Source organism: Hesperophylax consimilis, chromosome 23 (assembly GCF_061612785.1).
Source record: "Hesperophylax consimilis isolate HC1 chromosome 23, BYU_Hcon_1.0, whole genome shotgun sequence".
In the NCBI taxonomy this organism is placed as follows: Eukaryota; Metazoa; Arthropoda; class Insecta; order Trichoptera; family Limnephilidae; genus Hesperophylax; species Hesperophylax consimilis.
The window spans coordinates 25,079,240-25,104,689 of record NC_142858.1 but is presented as its reverse complement, the minus strand read 5'-3'; the positions used below and the strand labels follow the sequence as shown (position 1 = coordinate 25,104,689).

Sequence of the window (25,450 nt, the reverse complement as noted above, 5' to 3'; positions counted from 1 at the left end):
AAGGCAGGTAGGTAGCTATCGGTTAGTATTGCATCATCGACTAGCTCGGATACTATTACTTGTATGTAGCTCATGCAATGACGCGTATGAAGTGTCCTTCCCAGGAACTTGTCTACCTGTCCACTATCGACTATTAATAAGGTTTTAATTACTGTGCGTTACTCGGAAGAAGTTATTTTAACAGTCCATTGTCAGCCGCGCCAACAAGCGCCAAAAACTGACTATTAGCTGTGTGATTGAAGATTATTGTTGTGAAAAAAATCATTATGTTATTATGATTAAAACACTGTTATTGTGGAACTGGTGTTGTCTTGACTAAGAGAAGCGTGGGTACATTATGTTTTTGTTGTTATTGTGAACACTAAAATATTATTGACTGAGACTTGTTTTAACTCGAACATTTTGCATTTAAAATATTCGTGAAATCGACATGTTTATTTGTGACGTGACAAGTTGTGTATTTCCTTACTAAAAAATGTAACATAAAATATTAAAAAATGATTTATAAATAGAAGTTAGGTATTAGAGTACCTACATGACGAAAAATGATTGTTACTGATTTATTAAAATCCTGTTAAAAATGGGATACCATGCCGTTTCCTAACAAACTTTCAGGACATTCATAATATATCGGAACACTTGTTCATATACCTGCGTTTATCCTGAAGGTACATTATGACCGAAATGCGAAAATATTAGAATCTCCATAATACATTCGTGTTATACTGATAGTTCATTAGAAAATTCAATTCATTTGTTAAAGGCCTGCAGTCCCGCTTTTGTTAGAGTTTTAAAAAAAAATGCAATATTTAATTTTGTTTTACTAAACAAGAGAAAATTGGAAACATAGTTTTTTTGGATGTGAGGTTTATTGTCCACATTACATGTTCAAACTGTCGATATTTATGAAACTTTGAATTTTATCAATCATAACTCAATGAATGTTAAGTATGATGTTTTCTTTCAGGCAGGTGGAATCGATCTCAAGGAGAACCTAGCGGCCGGGGCCGCCTCGTGGCCCTACCCCTCCGTTTACCACCCCTACGACACGGCCTTCGCGGGTTACCCCTTCAACGGGTAAGTGGACACCACGATCAATCTCTATTACCAACAATTATTATTAAACACCCGCGACAATGAGCGACGACGACCGCCCAAGGAAAGTTTAACGGATATATTTGTGTTAATTGACTGTTGCGGTAATTATTATTGTTGGGCTGGGGGTCCTCATAAACAAACAGCACTGGTCAAAGTGTTAAACTCAAATAAAATTGAGAGGTTAACTTGTAAGGCCAAAATGTAATTGTGTGGTTACATTGTAGGAAGAATTAATATTATAATACAAAGAATCAACCTAAAAACATTATTTAACTAACAGAAATTAAAAGGGTTAGCAGGTGCAGCACCTAGTGCCATAAAGGAGTTAGAAGTGATTTTTTATTAAATTTATCATACTAATTTCAGATGTCTATGTTGTGCGTTATTCCTACATAAAATTAATCACGTTTATTGAAATCAAAATTGCTTCGAATTTAAGTGGCATTTTTATAAATGGAACAGTTTATGTGAAGAATAATTCAGACTAGCCATGAAGTAGGTACCTACCAACAATATTAATTTTTAACAGAAAATTATTTGAATTGTCTTTTTCGAAATTGTAATTATAATATCCCGTGAATTCAATTGAAATTGGGATGTAATGTATCGATTAGAGAAGATGTTTATTCGTTATTCCGACAGTTGAATTTTTTGGTGTTTATTTGTATTGGAAGCGTTTAAGAAACATGGGTTCATTTGTATTGCGTTAAGTTTAGATTAGTATAATTATTATTCATTCTCTAAGAATACCAACCGTCACGAGTGACACAGAAATAGATTAATATACGCAACTTGTTTTGTCAATTTTCTGCAACTCAGACTGTTCAACATCACCGAGATTCATACGATAGTTGATGCTGTAAAGCCAACATATATAAAATGTAGTTCTTATTTATACAATTAATAAGCTATCCTATAATTACTATCGGTATAGGTATTTCGTATGAGTGTACCCGACGAAATATTGATCACCCTTTACAATTCGTCTGGTCTCCGGTTCGTTTGATCAAACACGATCGCATCCTTTCGTGCCTTTATCTTCTTCCAGGATACATTTTGACCGAATTAATAATTTAAACGGTCCCCCATATGTTCTGTCGGTCGACAATTCTCCTCTATTTTCTTTCTGGTGAACGGACACAGGATGCGATTGAAGTGAGCGCTATATAACGTAGATAGACTTCGTGGAAGAAAATAATTGTTTTATCTCAAATCCGATAAGTTCACGGATGTGTATGAAATTCAAGTGGATATGGGATTGCTTTTGGCATACTATATTTTGCTAGAATCGGGATGACGTCAGATGTACCTAGTTTATTGGTTGTTAATTTGGGTACATAATCAACTGGAATAGTGGTAGGTCAACTGGTAGGTCACTTGAGATTAACACTTAATTAACATTATAACATTGATTATAACCTCCCAATTACGCAAATTGATTGGTGCTCAGTGCCAAAAAAAAACTATACTCAATTACTTTACTCCAAAGCTCATCTACTATGCGGTAGGTATTAATCATAAGTAATGTGGAATTTTTTTGCATAACATACTTATACGATGTACAGGATATTAAGTGACATACTTATATACTTAAGCCACGCATTCAGAATTTCTAGCAATTTTAACATATTTCGATTTAACACTTAAGTAACGTAAGTTTTTAAGTTCCTAAAAAAAATAATGTTATTTTTTAAGATAATATCTATACCTTTGTAAAGCTGAAACGATAAATATATGAAATTCTCTCCATAGAAAAAAAATCGCAAAGCAAGCTCCGAAAATTATTCAAAACATTTTTTTCTGTTATTTAATTATGTTATACCTAAAAAATTCACAGTGTACCTTTAAATGCAACTTAAGCATTTTTAGATAGATTTTTTCTCTATTTCAAACGAGACGAGTTTTTTTTAAATATTTTCACCATTTCCGCTTAATTATTATTGTTTTTTTTTAATATTTGCGCGCTCCCTCTAACATTCGTATTTACATATCTCAATTTCAAACCATCTTTGAACGCTTACTACGGCTAAAAATTCTTTATATCTTGTGTATTATTTATTATTTTAACCAGTGACTCCTGAATTTTTTGAGGTAAAAAAAATTTGGATTTTTCAATTTAGGTAATGTTATATAGTTTCTCTCTGAAAATCAATAAATATAAATATAAATAAAAATAAACTTTTCAGGCTACGCACGAGGGTAGTTACAACGGTGCGCGCGTCCCATGAAGGGTGGCCGGTTAACACGGCCCCGGGCAATGGGTAGATTGGGCAGGGTCGAGGGTGTCCCGTGTCCGTAGTCCGAACATCGCGAATTATTAATGTCTGCGCCCGAAGAGGTCCGCCGCAGCTTCAGAACAACAGGATTTTCACCGATCGGGTGTTTTTCATGGTTTTCACATCGATTTTCAATGAACCCATCGGAAAGTACATACCCAACCATTAGAGCGGTTAAATATTACATAACATTACAAAAATGTGAGAATTAAAAAAATATTTTATAAATTCGTAATAATAAAACATTCTGAGAGGTTATTTAACTCTGTCACAACGTAAATTAGGGAGTGCTAGCGTCATGAAATTCGCACACCTTTGAGTACATAATCAGCTAGAAATGTATTTTGCATCATGACATATACCTAGACTATTAATTTTTTTCTGACTATATAGTATACCTATCTTCAGATAAAGCACAAACATTTTTGTAGTATTTTTTTACATTTTAAAGTAGAATGTTTTTGAGCGAAACCGGTTGGTAAAACTAGTATGTCAATGGAAAACGTCGCGTTTCAGTTAATATGATACAACCAGGCAAATAAAATAAGTCAGACCCGACAAATTTACAAGAAATACGATCAAAATCCCACATGTCACCGTTCGTTAGAATCGTCCTAAGATATTGAATCGTTTCCAAATACTTGGAAGTTTAATGTTATTACATCATTGTGTTTACCAATTAACGATTGAAACGTATTCACCGGGAAGAAAACAATGGCTGACCAATTGAAACGGGAAATTACCATTATTTTATTTACTTTGGTGGGCGAGCGGCGCGTGTGACATGCAAAGAAGGCCCGATCTCTCAGAAACACGACTTAATCTTATCCAACGTCTAAATTTACTAACTGAGAATCACGCCATTTTCAGCAGGGGTAGGCAGAGAGGATGAACCGCCACGCCTCTCTGTCTTGGCAGACAATTTTTGGTTCAAATAAAATGAATTTACTTTGAATACACCACTATTAAATCAAAATAATTGTCATGTTTCGAAACCAATGGTTTCTTAAAAAAAGTCTTACATTTACATTCATTTATACCAACTAGTCTGTCATTCTGGTTCTTGAAATCGACCAACTAAGTATTTGATTCATTTGGTTGTGTTTTGGCTTTCTTGGCAGTTCGCGTGTACTTCTCACATTCTCTTTTACGTTTTATTACACTCCATCTTTGTTCATCTGCACTATATGAAATTAATATTTTGTTACACTATTTAGCTAGAAACTTTTACAAAAGTGTTATAATTTACCCACCTCACTCAATTTGCTCAACTGCTCAGAAAAGTCCCACAATGGACAGCGCTGCAAATCTTTTCGTTTTTTTAGCGAACTTTACTTTTATGCGCATAGACTGGTTATTAACGACTGATATCATAGTTTATTTAAAGTACTCTAGAAACCCCTAGGGACAAAAGTATGCTGTAGTTGCTTCCAGTTCGTCAAAAATGATACTTAAATTTCATGTTAGGGTAAGTCTATTAAGTTAAATGTCTATGGGTATATTAGTCTTAACCTTATTTCAACACGGTCATAGATGGTTTAACCACACATACTTCTCATTTGTACAGCATTCAGTCTACTTTTATCCTTACCCTGCCAGTTTTATCTTTCACTAGGGTTGGTATCATCACTTTATTGTAGACTGCTAGCTTTGATTATTTTACTTTTGATGAAGTTTCCTGCATTACCTTTTACATTAGGCGTTAAATGTTATACGCACCGGATCGCACCGATGATGCACTAAATCTGTGCCATCAAAACAGCACAAATGTAAGCACCAGTCGAAAGACAGATTTAATATTAACATTCATATTTCTGCGGTATCTTCGCGGCTTTGATAGGCTTTGCAAATGCGCCGTGTTGGTATTTAAAACTTCGTGATTAGCATTCTGAATTCTGTTAAGCGTCCATCAATCAAGAGAATTTGATCGTTTCGCTTTGTAGATACAACCAATTGATAGTGTTTTATCGGTTGGTCCTGTATATTATGAATATGCCTTCCTAATATCACTTCCAAAACCATTAACAATATTTGTGCACTGATTTTTTTTGTATTTATTTAAAATGTAAAGCAGTGTTAATGCATCATATCCATCAACAACTGTATTTCATCAACTCTCTTCTGTCATACGAAGAATCAATACAAAAAGTTAACCCCTCGGTTATTTTGAGATTTTTTCGTCAAGTCACTTATAAATGACCTGTCAGATTCATGTTTATTTTTAAATATTTCTGATTGTCATTCATTTTCAAATAGTTTTAGAACTTTTCTTTCCCAAAATGATATACTATTTTGAAAGCAGATAAAATACTACTTCAGATTATATTATTACAAATAATTTAATTGTTTAATAATTTTAAATTATTCAGAAAAATCTATTCTATTATGAATAGAAAAAGGTTAATTTTCGCTCTTTTTAATTTGTACAGCAAAAATTATTCTTGTTCTAACGATGCATGTACTTTGTATACAAGAGTAGTTAAAAATAACATAATGAAAACTGTGACGATAGTATAAAAAAATATCTGTCTCGTGTCTCCCGGCGGACGTGAAACATCGAAATTGATTCTTATTGAAGGAAGTGAAAATGAAAGTAAACAAGTGTTGATATTTTTGAAAATCTAACTATTATTTCATCTTTATTAAAAAATAAAGAAAGAAACGATGATACAAAAGATGTTTCAGATTAAAAAATAAAGAAAAACATATGGTTAAGTTTAAATTTTAATGCTGAAGAGAGGCAGTGAAAGGTCTTAGGTGCCAGGGTAAAGAAAGTCCTCGCGGTGTTTATATCGGAACACGGATTGCGCGGAGCGGATTGAGTCCCCGAGTGTAACTCTAAATAGAGAACCCGCAGCTCCACGCCAGCGGGGTCCTAATAAAAACACACTTTTATTACCCGAGCTATAAAAACAGCCGCAGGAAGTCTCCTACTAGAGGTTGCCCAATCTTTATGTCAACCAACATTGACCGGCACAGATTTACTAGACGATCATTATTCTGTCATCTTCGTGGCCTTACGGAGACCAATATGGGCATGGAATACCCCATTCCTGTATCAATAATGAGATTATTTTAATGATATCATTCGTATAAGAGTAATGTAAAGCGGTTCGAATGTTAAATTGTGCGTGGGACGTAATTGAACCGTATGGACAGCTCTACACATAATTTGTTCGAGAATGTTGATGGTTGATGGATGAATATTATTTTTAAAATACATTCGCAAATGTGGGCTCACATTTGTAAATAGAATTTATTTGTCAAGAAAGAATAATAATCTTACACGGTGATAAATCAAAAACAGTTTTCTTTACACCTAGAATAGCTTATTGAATTATTGTCAAAGTTGTTTTACGTATCATTTTGTTATTCAAGATAATTTGTGACAAAATTCATTAGCTTCTAAAGTACGCAAATTTTCGCTCTCACCGGTTTCGGAATCGTCGTTTTCAAAAGTATTTTGAGAATTATGCCGTGTTAGCCAACGTTCCGGGCAGCATTGCAGTGTCCATCATCAGGGCATCACATATCTGCCTTACGTGTTGACTAAAGAACGTATTAGAGCAACACGGTATAAGACCCCAAAAATAAATCATAACAAATATCATATTATTTAATTGTAGATATCATCATCCAGCAGACAAATTTCGGTTGTCTTTTCGTCATGTGTGAAATCTTGTTCAATGAACTCGAATTTGTTTCAACTTAAGTACAATTTTCAAAATTAGAACTCATTTTGTGAAGAATTCAAACAAGTGATAAATTTTATTTAAAACTTTAAAGGACAATTATTTTTATTAATTGTGTTTTTCAAAGCTGGAAATATAATAACTCTGCTAGTATATATCTAATAAAATAATTGCATAAAATTCTATCAAATAGATTCTAATTGCCAAGATATTATTTATTTATCCTTGGATAGATTTAGAACTTTAAGCGATAGATAAAACAGATTGAGAATTTTCCTACCATTATCAAGAAATTAATTATATACACATTCGTGAAATCATCCCCTTTGAACGCGGATATTCCTTCCTTGCCACAAAACCGCCGACCCTTTACACCCTTTATAATACACTCGAAAATTTCACTTTAAATTCCACCACTTAATTTAAAGCAATGGAATAACGATATACTTCCAAAAGGTTTCAAGAAATTAAATAGATATTTAGAGGTCCTATGAAATAAACATGTAAATTAAATACCCACATACCTACATAAATTCTTCCCATCTCGGCGGCTTTACTGGGGCGGGCCTAAATGGGGAATACCACAAATTCTCAGCGTCAAAGTTTTTCTTCTGTTTTACATCAATCTTCTTCTGTCTAAGAATCATAATTGAAACAATTCAGAGACATGGGACTGACGCTAACAATGAATTGATTATTATAAGCATTGTATTCGGTGGTGTGTCTCTGTGTATCTCCGGTTCAATGACCTCTGGAACTGAGATTTGCTATTATTATTTTTTTTTCATATATTTGAAAATTCGAAGCAATTCAGTAGGTAGTTTCTAAAATTATTTTGTTATACCGTCCTTATTCTGCCAGTTTTAAAATGGAAGATGTTCCAAGGAACTGGCATCATTGATCCCTTCGACACCTGTGCATAGACAGGAAACGCGCAAAACGTCTGCCCTACATATGCACACGGTTCACATTTGTTGTGAGAACGGGTCGAATGTACGACTTGTACTTTGCCGGTCTCTGTGTTTCGTTTTCCCTCCACCCTCTCCTCAAAAGGACCTCCACACAGCATCCCCACATGTGACATAGGTCTTGAAGAAATTTATTTTCCTCAACGCCTCCCGTGTGGAGTTAATGTAAAAAAAAAACAATATTTCAAATGTGTTTTTCTTTTGTTAAATTTTTTAACATATCTTGTAATTTTTCTTAACGATGTTTATTCGAAATGTATATTTCTGATCGTCTTTTGAAAGACATCGTTTCGCGGCAAATATATATTTTTATGAGTACTTTCAGCTTCACAAATCCCACAATTATAATATCCCGTGATTTTTCACGCGTATGCGCTATTATATACACATTTTACAACATCTTCAAATAATAATTTCCCAATGCGAGATGTAAATTCGAACGCTATTCATACAGGTAGTAAGACTGCTTCTAACAACTAAGTGATACTTATAATTCTATTTGTATAAAGTGATTTTGAATTACGTAATAAATAAACAATAAAGTCCCTAGCACTGAACTGGTAATATATAGAAGTGTGATCTCAACCAATGTGAATGAAAACCGATTTCGCCAATTTAATCTGCTCAAAGAATTTTTTTTGATTTTTTGAAAATGTTGATTAATTTCTATTTTAGATTAGGTAAGGAAATATTAATCTTACTTTGGGCTCACGGAACACGCTTATAACGGTTCAAGTATTTAGTGGACTTAACCCACGCTGATTTTTATATTACATTAATATTACGATACATAGATCACAAACAAACAAAAAAAACGGTTGCGATGTTTAAGCGATTTTATAAGTAATTTATTTTGGACATCTCGGGATAGTCGTAGAGGCGCTATTTCGAATTAATATCTCGTCGAAACGTTGGGAGTGCTGGAGGCAAAATTTGAATAAATGAAGGTAAAAAATGTGTAACCATTTTTTTCGCTTCGTGTCTCATCTAAATATAATACATCGATGGGGATAGCCCGAATTCTCGACAAATCAGTTTCATTTTTGAAAATTGAAGTAATATAATATTTCGTTAAAAATATTTTGTTATGGCTTGTTCAATTTTGAAAATGAAACATAACTTCAAAGCACAAGTTCTAGAATTCACTGAACTGGAGTTACAGATAGAGTAATTAATTACGAAATTAGTTATTTTTATTATAGTTAAATTTTTACGTTTCTTCGGGTAGGTTGTCAATAGGAACACATAATATAAGGAAAATAGATTAAAAGATAAGATTATAATCTCCATATTTTGGCGAAAATTCGCCCTGAATTTTTAGAATCTTACTTTGAGATCCCATTTTTAACCTATGTTTCGTCTTTAATCACACTATAACAAAGATATTTACACTCAAATTAAGTATAGATATTTACATTTACATTAAATATAGATATTTTCATTTGCATTAAGTATTCATATTTACATTTACATTAAGTATAGATATTTACATTTACAATAAGTATCTAACTTCGTTTATATATACTGTCATTAGTTTTATTATAATGTTCCAGTTACGAAAGTAAGACAGACACTAAGCACCTTTAGTACATATTTATATTATGTTCGTGAATAATATGTATATTAATTTTATTGGTCCGCAATTAATGGATGTCAAAAGGAGATGGAATGCACGTTCGTACTGCCGATGATATTCCGGCTGCACATTTGAATTGCATATTGAATTCCTGGTGTATCGATCAAGAATTATTAAAACATACGCGTTAGCATTTGCATGATCAAAACAAATTCACTATTTTGCCGGGGCACCACAGATAACTCTCAAACCCTACAAATATAATTGACACATATATAAATTGATGGCTCCGTGGTCCAGGAGTAAGGATCTCGAATAGAAATCCAAAGGTTACGGATTCGATTCCCGGTGTACTCAAGTAAATTTCGGAATTTTTGTTATTTCACAATTTATTAATTAAAAATAATATGTAGTATACTCGCGACACGTTCCAGTTTGGAAGATACTTTAAGTATCGCCCTGGTGTAAGACCACCATTAAGAATTTAAATATTGCTTGAAATGGCTATAGCCGTATTTGAAAACCATATCTGAATAGTTAGGTACTCCCCCAACTTCCTCTTCTTCTTCTCCTTCTCCTCCCCACTACGTTCAGCCTCACAACATACCCAACTGGAGATGCCATAGTTTTACTGGATCCAGACGGCTGGGAGGAGTTAAAGCTCTTGAGCGGTATTCACATAAAAAACGATTTATCGCATAGAAGATGATTCAAGAAAGAATTAAACGATTCAACTGTTAAGAAAAAAAATTGTAAGAAAAACAAAGCATTATTAATTTAAACTATGTCTTATGATGTAGTTCTTTCACTTTTGAGGTGAGGTCAAATAATGACATGTTAAATTTTTCATGAAAAATGTCTGAATATTTCAAATAATTTTTAGAGTATATCGAGTTAACGGTATAATTATATTACCAAGATTCAGAAAAAAACATACCCCGAAGTGATTTAAACCGGTAGAAGTTTGTTATGGGCATGTCTGTGTGTCCCGTGTACGGAAGAAAGGTCAAATTATCCTTACTTCTGGTGAAAATAATTGGACATAAAACAGTACCTAATCAATTCCATCGATCTGTCTGGGGTCTAGTACTCGAAAGGCTTTGTTACCTCCTCAGTGTACATATAATATGTGAATTCGTGGATTTCGCGCATCCAGTTATTTTTCTTGAATACTCATCAATTATTTTGTTTTAACTGAATAATCAAACAGTACTAGAATGAATGCATTTCGAATCATTCGGCTTCTGGGGTTTGTTTAAAAATTACATTCTCAACCACTCCCCTCCATTGGGGGTTGTTCATTTATTTTTCAGTGGCGCACATTATTTACTATTTTGAGAGGGGGTCGGACGATTTGGGCATTAACGAAGCTAATGCCCCTGCCCCCCCTTTATATTTCTTCGCCCCTCGCTCGGTTAACGAGCCGCCACTGGCTGACTGCGCAGTGGCGTAGCATGATTTATGCATTTTTAATTGCGAGGCAAGAGTTGGACCCGACATCGCGACGGGCACAGAGGCGCGCGAATGTGAGACGTCGTTTTTTTCCTCCAGTTTCGCGGAGCGGGAGCTCTTTTAACGATTTTTTCGCAGATTACATTATCAACACCCAACGATTTAATCTTACGTTTGACGTTATGGGCATTTGCATTTACACTCGAGTCATTCATTCGACAATTAAAATTTCATAAAAACATTATTTGCTAAAATCTTTCGTTCAATTTTTATTCCCTCCAAAATCAATTCAAATGCGAGTGTTGAAAGCTTTACTATCATGTGGCAAATGTACCGCAATACAAAAAATTATGCATGCAGTGTAGAAAAATCTTAAAACATCAATTTATTTAAATTTTTCGATCATTCTAATATCACTATATTCATAATTAAACTTTAAGAACATTTAAAATTTGCTTCTTTTCGCACCCTTTTTTTATCGGGGTTTACAATATCAATGTAATTTTCTTCCAACTCGCAACGCGAAACAACTCTGCGTTTAACGTCATAACTTGAATCAAATATCCGCGTCAAAAATAAACACGTATATACATTACTCACTGCATTAGACACGTCGAAAAAATATTTAGAAATATATTTGACACAGGTAATCAATCAGAGTTATGCATCACCAAGGCCGGAGATCACTTCCTAGATTTGGAAATCCACACCTACTTTTGATGCAAATGTCATTTCTAACCCTTCACAACACATGTAAATGATGTGTGATATTTTGCTGCGCTCATTACAACGGGTTGTCGCGAGTAAAACCCCGCAGCCCATTCTGAGCCAGATCATCAATCAAATTTTTAACGCGCATCTGTTTTGAATGTGTCTTTTATTTTATTAATATTAAATTGAAGCTTAGCCCTCTAGCGTTCGGTGCCACGATTCTTCTTCTGCTAACGACGCCTGGTTAGAGGGTGCTCATTGTACGGATATATTAATTATAAGGGGTGTCTGTCGAATGCAATGAAACGTAAGCACACGAGAATACACGCCGGATAATGGGTTACATCTTCTTTTAACGTCTCGTCTCGCATACAAAATACTGTGTAGGTAACTGGCTATACAAATAAATCATATTATATATCTGATTATATCCTATGCTGATGTTTTATGATAAAACTATATTTACTTACGTAGGCAACAAGACATCGAACTGAAAGAGGAAGGAAGGAAGTTGAAGATTGTTATTACGAATGAAATCAAAAACTTGAATCGGATCGATAGACCTTGATGTACCTAATCGATGTACCTAACAATGTGGATGAGGAAGAAATTTGCAGGGCGTTTGACAAAACTTTTAGGTTAGGTTTTGTTTAGGTAAACGAATAGACTCCAAGTATTAACTTCTTCAATTAATTTAGAAAACTTATCTAAATCTAGACATTTCATTAGTTTTGTATTTAAAAGTAACCTACAAATAACATGAGCGAACTACATAGTAGGTTTATATTATGTTCTTCTTCTTCAGCGTTGCCCATCGCCTTATAGCACGTCAAGCCTTAACCGACAAGCACACCAAAAGCGCGGATTTCATCACATAGAGATTCAGTATCAACATTGATTCAGTATTTGCATGGCTACAAAACTTACATTAATTTCCAATCAGGTCAACGCGGGTACATAACATATGTCAGTTGGGTCAGAATAATTATGGATCAAGTCCACATTTAAAAGAAAGACTCTCTACCTTATGCATCAATACCACAAGTTTAAAAGTGTCGCCACAAAATAAAATCATAAGGCGATGCCATACGTAGTAATTCAAAATAATGTGTTTTTGGTTAGAAAATTTGTTCGCCTAGAAATGTTTCAGATAATTTAATTAAATACTGCGAGTAGAATACATCTTTAAGTCTTTTTATAAGCCCAGAAAAAGATAATTTAAAGGCCTATGAAAACTGCTTTAAAGTTCAAAATCTCCTACTTGCGAACCCATTTTCGGTTATGATTTTATTGTATAATGTGGCAAATTAAGTTATTTATAAAATGATCGGAAAAAAATTTAATATTTATGCCTGAACATCCACAAAATAAAATAAAAGGCACTTTTTGGCCATGTTTTTTTCTTGCATAAATCAAAATAGGCGGATGGTGTTAAGCGGGAATTTAAACCTTATCGCCATCTACATAAGGCGTGTTATTGATACCGGCTCAATTTAAAATATTACACGACGTAGTGCAACGCCTTAATATTAAGTGTGAATTGTTAATAAATAATCTCTTGTAAAACAAGTAATATACTATTATGATATATATAGTATTCCTATTAGTTTTCCGGTAAGCCAAGAAATATTGGCAATAAAACTAAGATATAACAATAATGTTTTAGCTTATCGTTTAAGTTTATTTCTTAAGCCATCAAAATATGTTAAGTTTGTAACATGAAAACACCGCTTGGTTTCATAAACACTTATGTTACTTCCAATATTTATCTCATTGGATAGACTTGATCCATAATTATTCTGACCCACCCATATGAGTCGAGTTTCGATGACATAGAGCACTGCGGCTGAAGCGGTTAATCCACACAGCACGTATAGTGCTGCTGGCAAAATGGCTGACAATCTAAATCCTATATGCAACACTTGTCACCGGCTAATCCCCTTTCTGTTAAGTGGTACAGTAAGCCCAGCGAACTTCACAAGGGAGCAGTCGAAAAGATAAATTAATAGTGGATTGGCGCTTCCGCGGAAACCTGATTTGATGATTTAATTGAATTAACATAAAATTGTTCCTGCAAAACGAGTCACAGAGTAAGTTAGGAAGACTCTTCCCGGAAAACGAGTCACAGAGGTAAGTCAGACGATTAGGTTAGGTTAGAAAAATTGTTTCTGAAATACGAGTCATAAAGCATACGGTTAGGTTAGGCTAGGAAAATTGTTAGAACGAGTCACAGAGGTAAAGCATGTGGTTGGGTTAGGTTAGGAATTAGAGTCACAGAATGGATATAATACAAGTTTTGTAACCACGGACAAAAATTACCAATTTTCTGAAATCCTCTATTAGCATCTCGGTCCATCACCTCCAAAACATCACTCATTTTGTATACATATTTGTTATAATTTTATATTTGTGTCCACTACTGTAATATTACGTCGTTAGCATTTTATTACTCTGAAAATTACTCCTTAACTTTCAATCAAACAATTAAAATAAACGTGAAAAATAGAAATAAACAATAAAACATCTATAATATCTCAAAAGTTCCTAATTGGAGTATTTTCGTAAAGACCATTGCATAAAATTAAGTGTTATAATACTACTTTATAATTATTGGAAAACAATAAAACAGGATGATTAGCGACGTATACTTATACACCTTCGTAAGCATTTATGGCTCCATCGCATGGAATCGATCTTATAGCAACACGATGTTAGTTGGGTTAACGCGATGAATGCAAAATGCATTCATCATATTGATTGCTAGGTACCTGCATAATGCCTGCATAACTTACCGACTGCACTGGCAATATACACGGATTTTATAGATTTACTTTTGAAGAATGGATACTTAAGGCACCCATGATTAACTAAATTTCTTACAGATTACTGTACATTCACTAAAGTAGGTTTAATAAATCGGTTAAAGGTTCACGATGAACGCTCGTCAAAACACATATTGTGCATCACCAAACAAATGTGAGTTCCTTGACGGGATATAGAAAAATATTGCAAGACATTATTTGTTAGACAATAAATATACTAGTATCGTTAGAATCACCAATCAGAGGTTTTGCACATAATACCTAAAAAGAAAATATCACACATATCTTGTTTAAACAAACAAATTACAAAGAAATACTAGTCAGACATAGGTTCGTATACAGCTTAAGAACATGTCACACATACCTAGTGGTATAAACACGAAAAGTACAAAAAATACAAAGAAATACTCATCAGACACAGGTTCCTGTACAAATTAAGAACGTGTCGCACATACCTCTTGGTATAAACACGAAAAGTACAAAAAATCTATTCGATTGAGATAGTAGCAAATCTCTGATACAAATACTAGAAAAATTGTTAATTGTATTTGGGATTAATGTAAAAATGTAAAATTTTACAAATAATAACAGCCTATGCAAATATTAAAAGAATTGGTTTGCACTAAATAAATTACCTTCTTTATTTTCTCATTTTGTTATGCGCCCTTTAGGTGATCATCAAAAATTCCATACTATTTTTTTTCATACCAAGCATATACTATGTGATGTAACATTATAGTTTAAAATCAAAACAATAACTAAGTAAACACCACTTTTATAATACCTATTTTCAGTTCTGTGTTTCTGTGTATATCTGGTTCAATGAACTCTAGAACTGATTGTAAATAAAAATTGGAACTGATTGTAAATTACCTACGTACATGTTTTGTAGGCAATATTTTTTAACAGATTTCTTTTGTACTAATTATTTAATAATATATTTTTTTAATCAGAAAATTAAAATTTTCTATTCTTGAAATGTGTACCCATTACTACTGATTAAATTCCTTTTACTTTTAATTTGACAAGTAAAGTCGGATTTCGTGATTTTTCACGGGCTTGTGCTAGTATTTCATAAAATGGGTATACACGAAATAGCCAAGTAACATTTCATATACTCGTACCATTATTTACATGAAAAATAAAATTTATAAAACAATGTAAATCGAAGGGTTCATCGCGCTTCATGAGCATTTAGCCAGCGGCAAATATAACTAAATATGTACCATGGTAATACCATTGTACCGGATGTCAGTCTCTTGTGATACCATCACGTGCTAATCACTGACGACAAAAATGGTTTTCGAAGCTATGGCGGTGTGACATGAATACTTAGGGCTGACTGCCATAAATGCAGCGCTTTTGCAGGCTAGGTGCCAAACGTTATTATCAAAAACACAAGTACTACCTAGCTCCTCGGGAACGCGGCTACGTGATCAAAAAGATTTTTTAACATTGATAATGTGATTGAAGTTGTTACTTGGAAGTTGATAATTGAAACTTTGCCAATTTTCAGTACTAATACTAGTATTATTTAGTATACTTAGGCTGTGAGGCGTACTTTGTAACTCTTGTTTTTAGTTTATGTTTGACCGAATGCAGTTAATGCTCTACATTTTTATGTTTAACAATCCTCTTTCATATTCATAAATACAAAACTAACAAGTATTTATAAAATAATAGATCTCAAGGTCAAAAATATATGCAACAAGCAACTACAACATCAGACCAAAAAGCTTACTATAACATGGTGCTAAACCTTACAACAAAATCTCAAGCTCATTAAAAAATAACATTTAAATCTCAAATAAAAATGCTTGATACAAAACATAGGGAGATCAAAAACAGAGAATAGATTGACACCAAATATAGACTGAAACTTACAATAACTTAAAATACTCAATTGTACTGAAAAACACCATGCAACATATTTATAATTATTTCAGAAAACACACTACATAACCACTCGAGTGATTTTCGGCGTATAATGCCGAGTTTGCAAAACGTCTTGAGTGTTCGCACACCATAATATGCCGATTTTTATACCGCAGAATTCTCTCATTTACGATTTTTTTTATATTTTTCATAAATCCTAAAAATAAGGTATAAACATTAAAATATAGGTGAATTCATTGGCTATATAGCACTATGCTCTGTTTATGTGTCTCCGTATTAACATTAAGAGGTATGATTTGTATTTCAATGAGGGTGAGAAATTTCAAATACTCCATTTTCCAGTTATTGACGTGACTATTGACGAGTGGTTAGTATATTTGTAATGACTTCATATTATTCATTCTACTAATTTTTATGAATATGTAAATGAAATCTCAGCATGGGAGATATCAATGAGGACATACGAAGAAGAAAATAACACGCATTATTATATGTTCTTCGGTTTGATTTATATTTATATATAAGTAGGCTTACGGTGATTTCTACGGGATAACCCGTCATAAAATGTTGTCAGAATCAAAGTATTTCTTCAATGTACAATTTGTTTCAACGCCTCTATCCATTGTACCTACTATGAATCCAACGTTAAAAATACAGCTATCTTCACTGAATAAGGTAAATTCTATAAATTATATTTATTAAATGATTATTTTAGTGTACACTCCAATGAATCTACAAAATGACACGATTTTTTTTTTGCATTTTGATATAAAAACAGAACTTTGTGTCACTATCAATTAAATTTAATCTTAAATATTCTAGCAAAATTGTCCATGTTCTCTTAATTTCGTGTTCATATCCATTCATTTTTATCTTAAATATTCCAACAGTATTTTACATGTTGTATTAATTTAGTATCATATCTGTTTTCAATTTTTTTACTTCAGTGAACGATGGCTCACTATAATAATTATGAATTCTAGCAATGGATATTCATACCAGAAAGCGGTCAAATTGATTTTGGATTGTCACCTGGTATGGTAATTATGCAGTCCACACCTTGATGGTTAGTATGTCCGCGTGTCGCGAGATACGTGCACAGTAAACCAATTTTAGAAATAAAACAGAAGTAACCATCGTGTCATATCTTGTAATATCAAATTCTTACATGCATATCGTGGTAATCGCCGGCCACCATAAGTATACTATTCATAAAGAATAAAACAATACATCTATACTAACGCACTAACAACGAAGTAAATAAATCTTATTGTTTTAATTATCTTTAAATCTCTAAATCAAATGCCGTAGTTTTTTCATCGGAATAATATAACTTATTGATTTGATTTCATGATCACAATATTGACAACGCTAAAATACATCAATATTTAAACTATGTTAAGAAAAAATTGGTGTGGGTAGTATCTCTACACTACCGTTACGCGAAAACGACTTTCGTTCATCACAGGGCATAATTTATGTTTTTTTTTGCTAAGCTTACTATTTAGAGCACCTCAAGATATACACGACGATGTACGAATAATTCATGTAACAATTTCCGTTGCGGAGTTATGACTGATTGATCGAGCGAAGTTCATTTCGAGGATCTTATCTAACCCCCTTCCACACTCAATAACGTAAGCGCTCTAAGTAACGGACAGTGGAATATTTTTAGAATATATACGCCACTTGGCGCCACAACCCTTGGGCCACCAGATATATTTAAGCATTTGGCGACTGCAAACTTGGGATGGATCTCAGTATGGGAGCCTTTTAAAAATCGTTCTCGCATTAAAATCTTACAAATAAAATTGTGTTTCTTTAATCGCAATCTTATATTATTGAATGAATTTATGATCATAACGCTAATGACACAAAGGTTTGAGTTATTTTCGTGCTGACATGTTAATTCAAAAGCTGATTCAAACGATGGAAGTGATATTTTAAGGAGAAATAAATACGCTGGTGAACGTTGTGTTGATTCTATGATGGCATATTAGATACTTAATTGGTTTACCATGTGCGATAATACAAATTAATTATTGACAAACTAAATAATATCTTTGGTATTGATATTGCATTGGTAGTTGTTAATATGAAAATAAATCTACTTTGGTATACATCGATATTTACAAACCTTTTCCATGGTCCATTTCTTGAAAATTATTAAAAAAGTTTAGATATACTAACCAAAGATTTTACTAATATATCTCTCAAAATTATTAGGTACATAATTTAGTTTGCCTCTTAATAGTGTATTTATATTTTGTTGCTTTACATAACCACAAAAACTTTGATTAGGTTATTTATTAGGTAGGTACCTACTTACCTATCCATAAGTTTTTAGTTATACTTTATTTGGTTGGTATAATATTATAAGTTTAACAGTAGTAGTTTATTATAGTATGCACAATGTTGATATAACTGATTATAGTTTTGATATTATTAATTAAATTGACGGAAATATTATAGTGAAGAGAACCAATTTAAATTATGTGAACTTAACAATAGAAATAAGGAATAATGGTAAATAGCGAAAAAAAACCCGCTGCCGCGGTTTGAAAACTTCAACGATTTTTTTTTTAATAACAGAGGGCACCATTTACGTTTACAACAATCTTATACTGCACAGTCAATAAGATAATAATACTATCATATGTTTTTCGTAGCTACCGTTTGTGGATATTCCGAAATTTGAATTTCGTAATAGTAGGTAGCTAGCAGGCCATATTCATAACACGTAGGTACAAATGACTACATGTATATGTTGTACATTATTGAATACTTGTTCTTTCATAGGTAAGTACCGTTTTTGGATATTATTTGTTATTCCCAGAATTAATAGCCTTAAAATAATATTTCATTTCAATCCTACTGTAATAAATGTTTTTATAACGTCCTTCATACAAATATTACAATTTCAGTTTTCATCACTTTCAAAATACCTTTTTCTTCATCGTATCGTTGTGTACTCCATACGCATCACAGACAGAAAAAAAACGTGCGAATAAATTATTACCAAAAGAGAATTGCGGTATTTATTGCCCAAATAATTGTTCACTCGATATAATTTTTTTGTCATCAAAGTACCAGAACCAATTCTAGGAGGAATAATTAATTCGCTTTTATTCATCATTTTATCATCTGTTTGCGGTATGCACATGTCTTTTGTCTGAAATATGTATTTCCGTAAACCGTATACCGATCAGAGCAAAAAGAACAGGGAACCATAAATGTAAATTTACTACAATGATAATTCTGTTTAAATATTAATTTAACATTTTATTTCGTACATCGTTCACGAATTGTTTTGAGTTCATCGAATACATGAAACTCGAAGCATTGACACTTTGACAGGCTATATTGTATATTGACTATTGACTACACATTAAAATTAAAATTCCAGAGCCTTTGACATTCATAATGTGTTGACAGAGCGTTTCCTATTTCCGCTGTGTCCCCCCCCTTACCATTGACGTGACTTCCTATGTATATATTACAAGTGAACCCTGATGACTGGACACACATGTGAAAACTTTAATATCTCCATCAGGACTCTTTTATGGATAAATTGGCTGTAATGCAAGTGTCGTGTCCTTTTTTTTAACTGTCTATTTTAAAACTAACGCGTTTCATAGCTGTCATGCAGACGGACAAGAATACAATGCTTATTCATCAAAATTTAATAAAACATAATATTATCTACCATTTTCGTTAATTCGTCGATAATTTAAAAGTTGACAGGCGGAGATTCGTGGATAGAGACGTGTTGTAAGTTGCAACCTATTAAGTCATAAACGCGCAACATTTTTAACGATCGTAATTTTCTTAAAAAAACACCAGTGCCGTAATTAGCTATCAATAACAACACTTTCACAACATCATGTTGATTCTTTATTAACAGTTTTTTTCAGCATGCAACCAAGTTCTTATCTACAATGTGGATCACCTAGTGAAGAAAGCAATCATTTTACAAACGGCACTTAATTAGCTTTAATTTCTTATGCCCTTTGCGACAAAATGTTCAACTTATCTTTAAAAAAACTTTTTGATTCCGGTCATTTAATTTATCACGCATTTTTAAAAAACTTGAATCGCTGATATATTATAATCATACTGAAGAGTATGCTAAATAACATGTGCCTGTGAAAAATTGACGGAGTTATAGTTTTGGTACTTTTGTCTTGAAACATGTATTTTGCAAGCGTACTATGTCTGGTCTGCGTGCCACGCGTAAGCAAACAACTTGCAGTTACAAGCTGACAACCTCAGTAACACCTGCCCTGTGATACAGGTTGGCAAACTAATTGCTTATTGGTCTCTACATGCAGAAATTAAACGTGTTTACATTTCCTAATTAATAAATATTTATTACAGGAAAGACACAATTCATGCCTAGGTACAACCGGAATTTAGCAATTAAGACTAGATACAGAAAAAAAATAATTGTTAATTAGTTCACTGTGTTTTTCTGGCATTCGCAGTTAACCTCTAGCAAATGAAGGCTTATCTTAAATCTTAGTTCTTCAAGTAGTGAACCAACTCGTAAATTATAAATGAATTAAAACCCCACCAGAATCAATTGGCTCGCTTTTAAAACGCTTGTGTGACAATCTTTCCATAATCGTCTCTAAAATATTCTAAAAAGGTTTAAAGATCAACAACCGGTTAGTTGAGTGTATCGAGAAATCAGCAGTGTCCGGGGCTCTTGAGTCTAACTCCTAAACATGGTACTATTATTACACCGGAAACATGCCTAAAAAGCTGCTGGAGTCGAACATACATAATACTCTGTTCGACACTACTCGCACTGAGATTTGCAGTATGAAGACGTGTACATCGTTCATATCACTAGTTCTGTGTTCGGCAGCAGCTATTATGAATTCAATGCGTGCCTAAAGGCAAACAGCCAAGTTTTACATCCACTTTTGGTGGTTTCCACGCACGTGACTTGAGCCACCAATCAGTTTTAAGATATCATTTAACACGTCATTATTGTCACATAGAACATCGTGTGCGCCTGCTGCCGGGGTCCGTCATCCTGTGCCGCACTTCACTCGGTTCCCCCCGATTCCCCACCGTACTCCACGACTCCTCCGCAGTTCCCAACAGAACACCGCACTATCCCGTCAACTAAAAATGCTATCGAGATCCTTCGGTTTTATAGGCTACCATAAAAAAAAACTGTTACAACTCTTTGAATTCCTCGCTCACAACACCACACAAAAGTGTTTCCTTTATAAGAAATGAACTAATAAATAATAAACCTTATAACGTTGCATTTCAAACCTGTTCACATGTAATTTATATTTGATTTGAACAAATACGTGAGTTCGTACTTTTAATTTCTTCAATACATAGTAAATTCTTACACCATAGAGCTGCGTTCACACAATCGTAAATCTATAGTCACTTATTACAACAGCGCCACATCGCATAGGCGAGTTTTTTTATGGCTAAGACGAAATTATTTATTAAATTTGACAGACTCATTAAAGTATCATTAAACCAGTATTTTTCAAATCGTCAATAAATTGGCTACTGTTAACATAATGTAAATTGATAAATTCCTCGCGACCTTTAATGATAGAAGTGACCTGAGCCTTGCTCAACTCCGCTGTGTGCGGTCTGGGAGATACTAAATTGTGTCCACAATTTTGGGTTTTTTAATGTTATAATATAATTGGCGGAGTACAAGATAAAACATGTCAATTTGTACGAGTGAATATATTAACCATGTTATTCTTTAATCCATGTTGTTTTTTATGAGGATGTTTTCGCAAACCTTTCGCAATAATTAATGATATTAACATGATCTACGTGCCGTTACGTTAAGAAACAAAACACATAACCAGGCGATCGTGACATAAAAAGTTCTTATTTAATTCGTTACATTATGCAGTAGCTAACTAACTAACCATCACGCCGTTTCCCCGCAGGGGTAGGCAGAGAGGACGGACCGCCAAACAACTCGGTCTTGGCACACACTCCTTGCCTCATTCACATTCACACATCGTCTCATACATACTCTTCTATCATTTTGACTCTTTACATGGCCCGACTAACGTATCTGATTAACTTGATTGTGCAATGACTTCTGTTACAATTCGCATTTGCATCATATATCCTCCTTACCTATATGCCCAAACTATTTAAGCATCCCTTTCTTAATCTTACTCATTACGCTTACATCCGCCTTCCACTCTTTGCGAAACTCCACATTCCTCACACGATCATAATTTTTTTTTACCACACATTCGCCTCATGGATCTCATTTCAACAGCATTCAATCTACTTTCACCCTTTCTTTCATCAGTATTTTGTCTGAATTCTGTAGAAACCCCTGAGGCATATGTATCGTAAAACCATGTATGATCGTGTGAGAAATAAAGAGATTCGTAAAGAAGCTGAAAGGCTGATGTAAGCGTAATAAGATTAAAAAAGGGACGATGAAGTGAAAATAAATGAAAATAATATTACGAGTACTTGAAGTGAACACAATGAAGCATTTATGATGATAATGAATGAATGATGATGAATAGATAATATTAATATTACTTATAAAATAATATTACAAAACAATTCACGGAAATTTTGCGTTGTGGGCGGCCCAAAGATAATATTTTATTTTCGGCTAAACTCTGCGCCAGTTTACTTCCGTGATAAAAATTAATTAGATACAATTATTTGAATGCTAAAAAATCTGGTTACCATAGCATTCAAGAAGTTAAGTGTTGTTGCTAAGAAAAGAAGTTCGAAATTTACTCAAAATAAATATTGAATATCAACAGTTAATTTTTTTATATTAACATACTTTGTCACATGCATTGAGAGCATATAAAACTGATACCATTTCACGTGACACAAAGTAATGCAAACCTTAAAGGGTCATTTTCGCTAAAGGTCGTACAAGTTTTTATCATTTTTATACTTTCAATTCCGTTAATTTTACGTTTTATTTCAACCATTACGAGATTACTAGAAGTGAAAATTTTTTACAGTGCAAAAATTATGGGACTAACTACCATAATATGTAGGTACTCGTCATTACCCAGAATACTAATAATTCTTTAATAAAAAAGAGGCATTTATATAGCGCAGTTTAGTGTTATTTCACTTCAGTGCGCTTAACTATAACAAACTTAAAAACTATAATTTAGTATTAGTTGTCATGTTCTTAAAATTATTCCCACAGTGGGCCTTACTCAATACAGATCTTATATTATATTATAACACTAAATATACTGTTTATACAAATTGTTGATAAAACTTAAGATAACAATAACACCAAGACAGGACAAAACAAGACCATTGAAACTAAAACATAATATAAAACATTAAACAATTCTTCAGTGGATGTCTTCTATTTATCACATAAAATTGCGAAAGATTAGTTCTGTGGCAGTTTTATGTAGGTACATACAAAAATTGTACACAAGGAAAATAGGAATATATAAGGAATATTTCAAAATCAGACTTTGTTTCACTGAATATAAAAATAGGACATTGTAAAAACACACTTCATAATTTCTATGGTCCAAATTTACGTAAAAACTGTATATTTTTGAAAATATGTTAGCTATTTAAGACACCACTACATTATACACCTAAAATTAATTTCAAAACCAGACTTTGTTTCATTGAATATAAAAATAGGGCATTGTAAAAACACACTACCTATTGATCTAAATAATTAATTATATAATGTGTAAGTTCGACAGTTGATTGGATTAAATAAATATTTAATATAAATTAAAAATTATAATAAGACTTTATTCCAGAAATTTAATATTCATTTAAAAAATATTTAACCTTCCAATGTTCTATAACACAACATTAAATAATAAAATAATATATATATACAGCTTGTACTATGGATAGCCATTTTGTGTGGAAGTCAATAGTGAATGTTTTAATTAACTAACATTACATTCATTGAAATGTATTAAAACTGTTTCATACATGGAGAAAAATGAGTATTGCTGATTTATTGAATTCATGTTAAAACGTGATTGCAATCCATTTTCCATTAAAAAATTAATCTATTCAGAATATATCGGAACACGTGTTCAGTCAGGTGTCCTTTTCTTCATAAATAGAGACACGAACTATTACAGTACTTAAAAATTCATCTTGCATTGCAAGATACAGCTGTTACCTGCTTCAAAAAGCTTCGTTGATACTTGGAAAAAATTAATATTCAAAACATTTTGCTATTTTACTTAAACATCGAAAATCATAGATAAGCCGCCTTTCAATAAATATCGATGACGCTTATAAATAATAACTGATCCTACTTAACAATTTAATAATTACATCTAGAAAGGCGATAGCAAATGTTTTTCTTATGCAATAACTATTTTGCTGACCAAGAACCCTACATAATTTTGAAATTAATTGTTATTAATTATTGTTCATTCATGATTACTTAATTTACAGTTATAAGTTATAATGTTAGCATTAATTATGATACATTGTTACACAGTAGTAACTAATAGTTGTAACGTGATAAGAAAATGTGTACGATATAGGTATTATGAATGATGCAGTAATCAATTTCAAGCTTGTAGCATAATTTGTATGATTGTCCGACATTGCAACAATCTTGTTTATAGGAAATAAATTGTTTTTGTAAACACGCAATAATAGATAAATCAGTATAATAAACTTAACGTTACCCGCTTCGGTTCATTGCCTGTGCCGCGTCAACCAAATGCCAATAGTGGTCGGTGTTCTAATTAGCATTGATTTGCCACACAGATTAGATGATGTATTGCAAAGTTCACACTGAGATCAGGATTTTTACTAGGAATGCAAGATTGTATCTTGGCAAAACAAGCAACAGAAGACATTGGCCGTTATAACCATTTTAATCATTCATATAACCATTCCTGCTTCGAATTGAAGTGCAGACCGCCTTAGCGCGCCTTGTAGGCCTTGATTAATACCTACATATACG

The 25,450-nt window shown here is 32.9% G+C and overlaps 1 protein-coding gene across 1 annotated transcript in view; it reads left to right on the top strand.

Annotated features, from left to right (window-relative positions):
- The window catches only part of mirr (iroquois-class homeodomain protein mirror), a 99,226-nt gene that overhangs the window by 50,622 nt on the left and 23,154 nt on the right, over positions 1 to 25,450 (top strand). The window contains exon 3 of the mRNA XM_089645739.1: positions 968 to 1,077. Coding sequence (XP_089501865.1) covers positions 968 to 1,077 — 110 coding nt within the window. The remainder of the gene's footprint in view (positions 1 to 967; positions 1,078 to 25,450) is intronic.